A 12,594-nucleotide genomic window follows, 5' to 3' on the forward strand; every position below is an offset into this window, starting at 1 on the left:
TGAGCTAGAGCGATGCTGCTGAGGAAAGCAGCACGAGTGCTCTGCCATGAACAAAGGGACTGCTGAGAAACTCAGGAAAGAGGTACAAGACTTAGCAAGCATAAAATCACGAGCACGAGAGCAGATGTGGAGTTACCCCCCCCCCCCCTTTTGCTTGTGGGATGGGGATCTCCAGCAAGGTGATGTTCAATCCCTGTGCAATAGGCAGGTTGCTCAAAAGCCAAAGGGACTTTTATTGGAGGGAGCACCAGTGAGGGCCAATATTCTGTACCAGGCCCAACTTCAAAGAACGGAAAGAGCATAGATTCAGATTAGATGTAAAGAAAATCTTGACCTATGAGGGCTGTTTGGCACCAGAATGGGTTGCCCAGAGAAGCTGTGGATGCCCCATCCCTGGAGGTGCTCAAGGCCAGGCTGGATGAGGCTTTGAGCAACCTGGTCTGGTAGAAGGTGTCCCTGCCTGTGGTGGGGGGTGGAATTAAGTGTCCTTAAGGTCTCTTCTGTGATTCCGGTTTATTTAAAAACAAAAATGTTTTAGAAAAGCTCTTGGTGGTATGTTTTTCGAGGCCATCCTCTTGCAGGCACAGCTTGTGATTTTGCCTGGGATTGTCTGTGCTGTGTCACAGCTTGCTCTGCTCCATCACCTCATATACCCCTGCCCATAAGCACCCAGAAGACAGCAAACACACGCGACCCACCAGAGGTGTGAATATAGCATCTGTTACGCTTTATTTCATTATTTTTATTTTTCCTTCTGATTGAAAAAGAAGAGACAGAGAAAAGTTACAAAAGTACTAAAAGGCAACAATATTGGCAGGACATCCCATTTGCAGCCCTGGACCCCCAGGGAAGGCAGCCTGCAGCACCCATGGACCAGCAGAACACAGCTCCAGGGCCGAGCACTGCAGCAGCTCCCATTTCAGCAGCACCGAGGGAAGCACGGGGCCATGGGGGCTGCTACCTCGACTGTCTGCACAGGGAACGTGCCTCTTCAGATGGGCAGCAGGCTGTGGCTGTCCCTTCCCATGAGCATGGGGGTTCAGTTTGAGGTGGTGATGCTTCCCATCCTGCCCTGGCTAGCTCCCTCTGGCAGCAGATAAAAAGCTGAGGTGTGCCATCAAAACAAGATAAGCAGAGTCTCTACAGGAACAGGAGGAATGAGTAGAGGAATGGGCCTGTGTCAGAAGAAGGGACTATTTGCAGGGAACCACAGCACTCTGCCCGAGGCACCTCACCAGCAAACCCTGGCAGTGGCCTAGCTGCGATGGCCTGGGGACAAGGAGCAGGCAGAGCTGGGGCAGCCTCAGGACAGCCATCCCCTCACTGCCTGGCCCAGCCGCTCTGCCTGGGGAGGGAGGAGGGCAGTGGTGGGGCATTCAGGTCCCCAGGCCTTGGTGGCCTTCAGGCTTTTCCCCAGTTGTCTCAGGGAAGGGCCCAGAAAGTACCATGCATGCTGGTTCACTCTCTGGCCTCCCACTCCGAGCTAGACTGACCAGTGGTCTCATCCAGAGTGCCATCAAAAACCTTCACAGTGGAACAGATTTAAAACTAAAATGGATCTAATATTACTCAGAGCTGCTCCTCTTGATCCAGACAAGTAAATTACTTGCACCCAGCCAGATACAAGCTCAAGGGGAGAATACCTAGACAAAGAGGTTACTCTCTTCACCAGGTGCTGGCAATGAAGATTCATCTGATGAAGCAAGAGGAAATGTTTTGTTCCTCTACCTCACCATGACAGAATGGTGAAGAGCTTCTCCCATTAGCTGCTGCCACCTCATAGCACAAAGCGCCCACATGCCTCAAGGGCAGACCCCAGACAAACTCCAGTGGTAAAAAGGCCAAGCACCATCCTACCTCCTGTAGGACTGTCCATGGAGAACTGTCCCTCAGCTTCATTCAAAATCCCCTCCTGTTTCTTCCACCAACGGGTGACCACAAAACAAAGACCCCTTCCTCCCACTCCATGCTACATCTGGGAATACTCGCTCCACTGGTGCAGAAGCGGGGTCTATCTGAATTTAATAGCCAGCCTATCAGGGGAGGGGAAAACTTGCTGGACACATTTGATTTGGTTGAGTTTGGTGATGCCAGTTGCCTTCAGCATCACCACAGGTGCAGCAGAGTACTGGGACAATGGCATGGACAAATGCTGCGTAACACAAAACAGAGACAGAGACCCAAGAGCGCACAGATCACCCCACCACTTCTCCCCGGTGATACCAAGACTGAAGGTGGGCATTCTTTTTCTGTGGATGGCTGAACATGGACCCTCCATTCTGTAATCTTATCTTAGCCCCCATTCTAGAATTTCCTCACATTTAAATCCTATTTTAGATATTACTGAGTTGCCAGCAGAGCAACTGAAACATGTAACTAGATTTTCCAGTTACCCTGTCCCATATCCCTCTCCTGGAGTCTTCTGCTCAAGAGAGCTTGAAGTGAATGCGATCATAATCTCAGAGAGAGAGCTTCTTGCTTTGCAGGCAGCCCTGTACAGCCTCTGTCTCCAATCCTGAGCTCACTTCTGACTCGGAGAAGGGTCAGGTCTACACCAAAGCATTGTAGACCTAAGTACTCTTGGAAAATTGACTGGACTGGGTGTCACAACCTGATCACTCATCACAGCCACAACGTGGACCACACTAGCCCCTGAAACCCTCAGGGATATCTTCAACTACCACATCCATGCGCTTGCCTTGATGGCTGCCCTTGCAGTTTGTGACTGTCTCATTTTGCCCTTGAAAGACAAAATCTCTCCAATTACCAGTATTCGGAAGTGGCAATGGTACAAAAGCAGTCACTGCTGCAGAGCTGTATGTTTCCTGCTGCCAGAGAGACTGTATTGCAAAGATGTGTCATTGCCCCCTTCTTCCCCCACCCAACCTCCCTGGGCATCACCACAGCCCTTCTCACTGCCCGGCAGGTGGTTGGTTGATAGTTCCTGAGGTTTCTGGAGAAATTCCTTCAGTAGGCACATGACGGTTCTTCCACTGGAGCTATCGGGCTCAGAGGCTTCAAGGTGCTGAGGGAACGGAAGGCAAAGGTGGATGGATCGTACACGAAGTGGGGCGGCGGGCGGCCTCCGTTGATGCTCTGCAGGGGAATAAGAAGAGGGATGAAGTCAGTGCTCACATAAGCTGCAAGCAGTGAAGTTCTTGCTTCAAACTCTTTGTCTTGCCCCCACCTCTCTGGTACAACCATACCTCCTCATGGATTCATGGGACCTGTAGCCATCCAGGTACATGGAACAGGGTGAGGAAATCAGCAATGAATTTGGAAACCCAGAGTCCCAAAAGCATCACTGCCAGAGTGTATCATACAGAAGAGCTGAATTCAGATTCTCTTGTCTATAAAGCAGGGATCTACACTTTCAGAGCAGGGAGATAAACCAGGCCACCTCTGAACCCTCACTCTTCAGTCTTATTTTTTCAACAGCTCTCCAGTAATAATTTACAGATCACCCTTTCTCAATCCATGAAGTCCCAGACACTGAAATGCTCCAGAGGTTTGGCTCTACAGTTTAGGCTTCACCACTGTTTCTTCTCCCATCCCATTTACCACACTTCCCCTTACCTGTTTTTTTTTGTTTGTTTGTTTGTTTTGTGTGTGTGTTTCTGTTTTTTTTTGTTTGTTTTGTTTTTTTTGTTTTTTTGTTTTTTTTTCTGTTTTGATGGACTTTATTTGATGCTTAAATTTTCCCACTTCCCATCCACCTGCATCCTCTCTGCTCTTTCTTTCTCCTGAAATCACACCCAGAAGCATTTGACTGGCTTTTGGGGTAAGCTCCAGTCTCTTGTGGGCAGACTTGAAATTCAGAAGCTCTAGAGCTCTTTGGGCTCTTGTAGAAATCAGCCTAAGGGCCAGATGCTCAGCACGTCTGGAAATCAGGCCTTCCCTGGGTTTTAAGTGTAGGCTAGAAGGTGACACCCAAGCCAACTCTCTGTCTCATGCCAGTTATTGTCCAGGCCTCCTGGGAGGGAATTTCCCTGAATGAGGATTACTTATGTGTAAAGAAAAAAATAAATGAAGACAGATTCCCAGAACAGTCCTGGCTGTGAAATGGATGCACATGCAGGACCTACAGTAGCTGACATTACCTGTAAAGCCTTGGGATTGTCTGAGCCATGGTTTAATTAACAAATTCCCAAAACAAGTCAGTGAGGAATGGCTGGGAAACGCTTGGTGCAAAAAAATCCCACCCGAAGGCTCTGCAGCTTGGTTTGTACCATGGCCTCCAAAGATAACTCTCTCCCCTTCCCCTCCTGGTGTTCAGAGCATGGTCAGAGCTCATCCAAAGTGAGGAGACCAGAAATACCCATGCACTGCGTGACTGGATAGGAATGCTGCCCCCCACTAGACCTTCCTGGGACCCACAGATCCCAGAAGAAAAACGATACCAAATTAACCTTTCAACCCCATAACATACAAAATGTTTTCCATTTAGATCTCAGGAACTGTGTTTTTTTCCATAGGCAAGCAGAAGCACCAACGGGGTGACCTCCTTGCAGATGCTCTTTGGCCAGAGAGGAGGTCCCACCGCTCTCTGGGCCAGCAGAGTACTTACTCATGCTCCTGCAGAGCTCATTCCCAACAGACAGGTGCAAGCTACTGATAAAAAAGTTCAGCAGCTCAGAAGCTCATGGAAATGCCCCACTACTCATCTCACTCCCATCACTGCTGGGAGGTGTCACTTGTTTTCATGGAGAGTGGAAAAGGTCCGGCAAGAGGAGAGCTGGCGTGGGCTTGGGTGTTACCTCCCTGTTGCCTTTTCCACTCCCTTTCTAGCAAGATCCACAGCATCTGCTCACCCAGCTTGCACTAAGGGGCTGTTTCTCAAATAATTCGGCTTTTTAGGAGCAATCACCAACTCTGCTGTTTCCTCTAAGACAGAGGCACTTCCAAGTCAGGTCTTTCAGACAGCTGCAACCACGTATCAGCACGGCACACTGATGTTTGGGTACCACCTGCCTCTGTCCTGGATGGGTTTTCACTTGTCATCATAGGACAGGTGCACACAGCTTTTCCTGGATTGCTGCCCAAACAGTCCAGCTCACCCAAACACTCACACCAGAAGAAAGCTTCCAAGCCTGGCCTTGTGTGCAGGAGGATCTGGGAGCCTCCACGTCCAGGATTTTGGTCACAGCTCAGCCCCAGGGGGCAGCCTTTGTGTCAGAAAGGGCTTCTAAAAAGCCAGCGTGGGCAGCGTGTTCCTGCCTGGTTGGTCCCTCCTCTGCAAATTGAGATGGGCGTTTGAGAATGGAAAATGCCAACATGGTGCTTGGCATCAGCCATGCCCGGAGTTTCAGCCAGCAAATCATGCCCTGCTACAGCCCCCTGACACCTTGGCCAGCAACATAAGAAACAAGAGAGGCAGATTTAAGGGCCTTTCCTCAATAGCCACCTGCTGTGGGGTTATATATGGTGTGTGCTCTGGCAAGCCCCAGAGCTGTGGGGTAACGTAGCAACCCCTATTCAAAGCTAAGGGGCAGAATAAATCAGCACATTTGTCCTTCTGCAGAGCAGAGAAGGTCCCCTGCCAGTGCCAAGAGGGAGCGGGAACAAAGATCCTGGCAGTCCCCTCCATTTTGAAATGCCAGACGGGATTAGGGAAGGCAGCTGAAATCAGTTCATTTCTGGCGGACGGCAGATGGAAGAGAGGCTGGGGAGAGACGGCTCCAGAGAACAGACGAGAAGTGTCCACAGACCTCACCAGGCTCTGGGCAGGAAGGAGCCGTGGGGCTGCAATCTGGGCCTTCTGGGGGCAAAAAGCCTCCCTAGGCCACCGTGAGGAACCTGCTCCACTAGTGATGACAGGGCACCTCCTCTGCTAGGGACCTTGCACGAAACGGCCCCGCTCTTCCCACAGGACTGCGTGTTTTCTCTGGAGCTTGTACCCTGCTCTAGGGATGACCAGGCCTGATCTGGCTTAGCCCACGACACCATTTGGGATCACAGCATGTGGTGGTCTGGCCCCGCTGAGCAGTGCAAGGCAAAGCCCTGTAGGTCTGTTCCCAGAACGAGGAGAGAGATGGGGCCAGCTGCCAGAGTGGGGAACACATCCCTCCCGGCCCGCTGCTTGGGCCAGCTGCCTCCCAGCCAGCCTGCCCTTCCCTTTGGGCACCCAGCGCCAGCCTGTGACACCGGGGATGTCACTCCTTCTCCAGAAGGCTGTTTGAGTCGCCCCTGCTGCAGCAGGCCCTGGGGAGCTTGCCACAGCCCTGCCTGACAGCCCCTGCTGAGCAAGCCCAGGCCGGCTCCTGCGGAGGCTCCTCAACACTTCAGCCGGCTGCCTTCACTCCGATGGCATCCAGGCAGCCGGGCAGCCGGCACCAAACGGAGCCTAATATGGGCCCCGCGCTAACGGCAATCATTAACCAGAGCCCTCCGTTTGTTAAGCAATGTATTTACACAGCTGGAGAACAGCCCGAGATACAGCCACGCGGCTGCTGGCAGGAAGGCACCCATGCCTGGGTGCCCCGTCACACACGGCCCTGTGTGCACGCTCACCTGCTCTCGCACACCTCGTTTCGCCCCTGGTACACCTGCAACTCTTCCTTACTCCTCCAGGCATGTACCCACTTCTTCCTGACTCAAAACTACAAAGCAGCTGTCCCCCCTCACCTGGACCTTGTCCGCTCGTACCTCAGCTCGAGCCAAGGAGGGCCCTCAACTTCCAAACCTGTACTGTAGCGACCAACTGTACTACCACCATTAAATACAGCTGGTAAACCAGCAACCCGGCTTAAAATATCTCAAACATATCAATATAAAGCGCAGCTAGAGATGGTCCGGGCTGTGACTGGATGCAGGTGCCCCAGAGAAGAAGGGTGAGAGTAGACAACACAGAAGAGATGCAGGACTTCAGTCCTATTAGCAGCCCTCAGAAAGCCAAAGACATGGGCAACTGCTGCATAAACCACCTGGGACACAACTGTACCTTCTGGCAGGGAAGAAGTACACAGGAAGAAGATAAACAGGTGAAGGGTAAATTACTAACACAAAAGCCCACTGCTCCTAGAAACCCCTCCCTTGCCCCTATGAAGTCTGGGAAAATATCCAAAACACTGATTGTGAAATAACTTAATTTTGGACTCATAATTCCACAGAAACGTGGTTCTCTTCTCTGGACAAAGCAAAGGCAAGCGTGGCTCCAAGCACACTTTCAGATGTGGGAATTACAATCCCCAAAGGAAGGGGAAAAATGAAGTTACCTAACACAACAATGTCCTAGAAGGGAGTGGTGTGCTAGGGGTGATACGAAACACAGATCTGCTTAATACTCTTTGCTTCTCTTTCATAAGAGCTGCAGGATCCTGGCGGGACTCAAAATCAGAGCAGCGTGTGCGCTCTGCCAACCTGTTCCCTACTCAGGGCCAAGCCAGCACAGGAGTCCCTTCTCTGCTTCCTGTCTTCCAGCAGTGGACACCTCTCAGCAGTGGGTGAACGATCCCTTTGCAGCCCGCAGACTCACTTGTTAAGAAGTCCTTTGGGATGAAAGGCAGCATGTAATTGCAAGTTGTAAAGGCGCATCCGATTCCCACCACCACCCCGTGTGGAAAGGAATAAATCCCCAGAGGAGCCTTGGCAGAGACAGGCGCCTGCCCGCAATGCTGCCCGGCTGGGGCACAGCCGCCCTGCTAACAGCTGAACGAGCCACGGCAGAGCCCTGAGAGGTGCAGTGCTTTTAATTCCACCTCATTCTCCTGCCTTTCACCCATGCCACATTGTTAGGAGAGAAATTGGTGACTCTGCAGCTTTGATGTGTAAAACCAGCAGCTGCAAGCAGGGGATGCGGACCCCCGAGCCACACCTCTAATCCTGGACACAGTCCCAAGCAGCGGCTTCTCATCACCTGTGCCGCAGTTTCTCCTGCATAAAGCAGGAGTACAACACGTAAACCACACTCAGGCAGCCAGGATGAATAACACCTCTGTGCTATGCGACCTCCTGATGAGAAGTAATTTCCTTTCAATGAGAGTCTGGCTTCAGGCACTTTTCAGGACAGTCGTTGATGAGCAGGACCAGCTCCACCCGTGGAACAGCAATTCACATCTAGCTGCTTCTTCATTAACTCCTGTTGGCCTCTGACAATTTATTCCAGTCACAAACCTGGAACAGCTCAAGAAATAACTTTCTGAAGGCAAGCCCCTTCCCTCTCAAAGGTCTCTCCATCACCACCACGTCCATGTGCGGTTTAACTTCAGGGAACAGCCAGATGGACCATGACAGTTTAGGACCACTCTTCTCCTTTTTCTTCTAAGAAAAACATCAACTCCAGCTGCTGTTCTAACGAGGAAGAGCAAAACTTTGCAGTTAGCCCTGTTTTTCTCTTTTCTCCATGAGCCTTCCCTACGAGGCCTGTCACCTCCACCAGCGCGAGGCTGCCCGACACCTACATCCTTCTGCGCAACCACGCCGCAGAGACCAGCTCAGCAGTTTACAAACACCTCGCTGTTCCTCTTACAAGGGAAGGAAAAAAAAAAATCCATCCAACATTTGCAAATGCGTGCACGAGAGTTGTCAGATGGCAACTACCAGACTTCAAGAGGTGCCACCAGGCAGACAACACTGAACTTTTCTGGGAGGCACTTCAAAGGGCTGGGCAAACGCTTGCTGGTCACTTGCCCAAGAGCAGGAACGGGCCAGCTCCAGCTCCAAGCCCTTGCTGGCACCGGTGTAACAAGCCTTTCTTCTCCTCCCTCACACATCTCTGAGATGTGTCTTTGAGAAAGCTGCCTGCAAGCTTTGACTTTGCCTGCCTGACAACCTGACGCATGGAGGGTGTGCGATGAAAAGGCACAGACGGGTCATTCAGAGGGTTTTTCAGTTTGGGAACTCACCACCCCAAGGTCCCAGGGAAGATGCTAGTCTGAAGGCCACACGAATCCCTTGGGTACAAGTGAACGAACCCCAGCTTCCCCTCTCTTCCTGGTGGGGCAAGAGCATCCTCCCTGCCTCCAGAGCGACGGCAGCAGCCTGCCCTCATCATCCTCCTCGTTTTGGGCCAGGAGCCCCAGGCATGGTTCCTCTCTTGAGGCCAGCACGTGGTGCCTACCTGAGCACGTGCTGCTCCCCGTGTGAGCCTGGGGACATCCTCTTCCCTGCAGCCAGGCAGGCTGGCACAGAGCAGAGCTCTGCTTTCAACTTAAAGGGAGCCCAAATTAACGCTGCAAAATGAGTATTAATTATCCTGGCACGAGCAGGCTGCGAACACATGCTGCCGCAGCGCGCTTGCCTCTGGACAAACCGCTCCAGCCGTGGAAGCCAAGCACAGGAAGCGGGCGTATTATGGGAGAGGTGTGTGGGAAAGGATTGCAGCACTGGGGACTGGGATCGGGAACGGGTGCCAGGTTCCCACAGCCATGTGAACAAAGGGGAGCAGCGGGCCTGGATGCAGCGGTGAAAGACGTGCCCAAGTGACCATCCTGGGCCTGAAGCTCCGCCAGAAAAAGGAGAGGCAGGGCCACTGCGACCATCTGCTGTCCCCTGCCTTCCTCTCTCAGCTCCATCACGCAGGTGTAACCCCAACGCCTCCAAACCCAGCTCTCTCTCAACCCCACAACCCGTTTCCTGGCCACGTTCCCTAGCCCCTGAACCACAGCACAGCCACCACAGACACACGAGGCTGCCCCAAGAGCAGCGTGTCTCCAGGCTGCACCTCCATCCTCACCTCCTTTCCACTTCCCCCTGTGCCTGCTCCTAAACCAGACCCACCCAAGCCAGGGGCTGAGCTGAAATCAGGATCTCAGCATCCTGATTCACAAGCCACTCACTACTTTCCCAGTGCTACGTGGATTGCACAGCTCTGGGTTATTCCACAGCATCTCCTCTGCAAGCACTTACATGATTTAATGGGTGCAAGGGCATCCATGGCAGGAATTTATGAAAAGCAGGCAGCAATAAACATTCTTTTCTTTAATGGAGCAAAGGAAAGAGACGTGAAAGTCCCTCCTCAAACTGCTACGGACAGGCTGGAGGCTGGTTAGCCTTTGCTATGAGACCCAATAAAGGCAGTGCTAAATAAAACAGTGTCTGGAGCCAGATATTTGGGTTAGTTTTTAAACAGACGGAGGCATCCCATCCTTCCCCGCACTGAGAAAACTCTGGACAAAGTCTTTTTGTCAGGAAGCATTCGCATCAGGGCCTGGGGTTCTCCAGGCCTTGCCATCGCTGCACAGAGATCTTCAGCAGGCAGCTGGGTGGCTTGGCTGGAAGGAGCACGGGGGGAGCTGGTTTCACCAACTGGCCAGAGGACATTCATGCCCTCGGTTAGCAGAGGATCTTCTCCAGTTTGCTCAGCAGAGATGAGCGATCTTTTTTTTTTTTTTTTTTTTTGTCTCCAACAGGAGACAAAAGGCTGCCTAGGTAACTGGAGTGCTAAAATCCCCACAAGGGGACAGTGCCCAGCACATAAGCCAAGGATGTGACTCAGAAGGTGAGTCCTTCGGCTTCTAAAGGGCAGGTTCTGGGTTCGGCACTCAGTCACATACTGAACACAAGCAGGAGGGTTGGACAAACCGACAGGAAGCTGCAGTTTGGGATCTCTGCTCCCTGAGATATCGGAACTGTTTAGACTGCATGATACAGTATGGAGAAGGACAGAGCTCCAGGAATGGGGGCTGAAGATCAAAGCTGAAACCTCAGCCTTCCTCACACCCTCTTAAAACAAGTCACAATCTTTGCTGGTTTCTCAGTTTAACCCGCTCTGAAATTGCAATCATGATATTTATCTGCCTCTGGGATGTTATATTTAGCCATGCTTGCGAAGCACCTTGGGAGCCTGCAATGGAAGGGGCAATATACATGTATGTATGGCTAAACACACACAAAGAGTCTTCTGACCTCTTGTGAAACCTTTACTGCTTCCTGTGCAGCCCAAACCAGAGGTCTGCACCAATATTACTGTCACCTAGCACGCCTTGCATTCGTGAACAGCTCAGCCAAAACAACTCAGGCCAGCATATCTCCTGCTCAGCTCCAAGCTGAAAAGGTCCCTTGTTTCAGGGGAAGAAAACCCAGCATGTTTCTGCAGTGGTCTTTTAGGATACAGATGTGAGAGATAAGAGATGGGGAAGTCATTCCAGGGATCTGGCCCATGTCCAAGCCGAGGGTGTTCTCAAGCACCAATATGATCAAGGCAAGAGCACAGGAGGTTTATGTTCCGATTTAAAATTATTTTTTATTTTTTTACATAGCAGAAAACACCTCTCTGATCGGGCAGGTTATCAGATTGGCCTTGAAATCCTTACTCTCTTTCTGCATGTCGCAACAAGAGCTCTCAAGACTCCCAGGGGCTCACCAATTGTGTCTTCTACCCACTTAGTGCTCCTGAGATAAGCTCCATCAGTCACATTTAGAGACTGCAAGCAGGAGTTTGTGAAGGAGGAACAAGACAGGGGACCGAATTGCAACCCTCACCCCAAGAGGCTCTGGACAACTGAAGGCCTGTGGTATTATGGACAGACTCTGGAATTACAGACAGGTTATGGAGGCCAACCCCTCACCTTGCACTGAGGCGTGCTGTGCCACGTGCACCCGTTCTGCACAGATCCATACTTCATATGCACGCTGTCACCTCTGATTTGTCTCTGTGTGCCTGCCCAGAGGGCCTCGTTCTCCTGATCCATTATCCTTCACTGGGGGCGGGCAGGCAGAGGGACAGGAGGGAGATTTCTTTTAACACTATTTTTTCCTCACTTACAGGCCCTGCCCTCTCAAAGCTGTTATTCCCCCAAAATGTTTCAAACATGACTGAGCAGCCGCACATTTGGGAGGTTTATTAATGTCTGAATCCCTCTAGGTTCAGAGACTTGTCACATCGCTGCCTCATCATCCCATGTAAGAAGAAGAACCGCTGAGCGAGTGGAAAGGCTGCAGCCTAACACCATCTGAGCTGGCCCCCAGGAAGCTTAAGGACAGGGGACAATGACAAGGTGGCATCTTAGCATTCAAACAGCACATGGAAAAGCAAAGGCCAGCCTGGGCCACCTGCTCCAGAAAGGCTTTCCAGGAGCGTGATCACTTCCAAGGGATGAAACTGTGTCAATGCCCGAGGGCACAGACAGGGCTCCTCCATCTGACACTCATCTGGGAGGCTCTTCCAGAAGAAGAGGGCAGAACAGCATGGCTGGGATGATGCAGGAGAGAGCATCACCTTGGGTCCTGACACGCCAGCAAAGCCCCAAGATGTCAAGGCAATAAAAATATCAATCAGACGAGGGTATTTTTACAAGCGTATGTTATCTCACAACCACAGGAGACACTGTCCTCACCAAGAATAGCATGAAAACGCTTCACTGACATTACTGAGCTAAGCATGTCTGCTGGCTGGCAGGTCACTGCCACCATCACCCTCACACTGGAGGTAAAAACAAGGCATGCAGGGTGCATACATAATCCCTTCTTTCCTCCTTCCTCAGCAGCAGAACCATGGGAAGAAAGCAAGGATCTCCGATTCACAGCCCTTGCAAAAACACCTTAGGCAGCACTGCTTCTCTGCCTGCCCTTCAGATTGGTTTATTTGCTGCATCTCCACAGTTCTACTCTGTCTGGAGGTCACTGCCCATCTCAGATCAGTGAGAGGCTGGATGC

The 12,594-nt window shown here is 51.6% G+C and overlaps 1 protein-coding gene across 3 annotated transcripts in view; it reads right to left on the reverse strand.

Annotated features, from left to right (window-relative positions):
* Nucleotides 1-704: 704 nt before the first annotated feature.
* Nucleotides 705-12,594, reverse strand: part of LOC311434586 (uncharacterized protein) — a 60,736-nt gene continuing 48,846 nt past the window's right edge. For all 3 annotated transcript variants that reach the window (XM_084514838.1, XM_084514836.1, XM_084514837.1), the window contains one exon: nt 705-3,096. In XM_084514838.1, the coding sequence (XP_084370964.1) occupies nt 2,968-3,096 (129 nt within the window). In that variant the 3' untranslated portion in view covers nt 705-2,967. The remainder of the gene's footprint in view (nt 3,097-12,594) is intronic.

The sequence above is a fragment of the Aythya ferina genome, assembly GCF_964211825.1.
Source record: "Aythya ferina genome assembly, chromosome: 3".
In the NCBI taxonomy this organism is placed as follows: domain Eukaryota; kingdom Metazoa; phylum Chordata; class Aves; order Anseriformes; family Anatidae; genus Aythya; species Aythya ferina.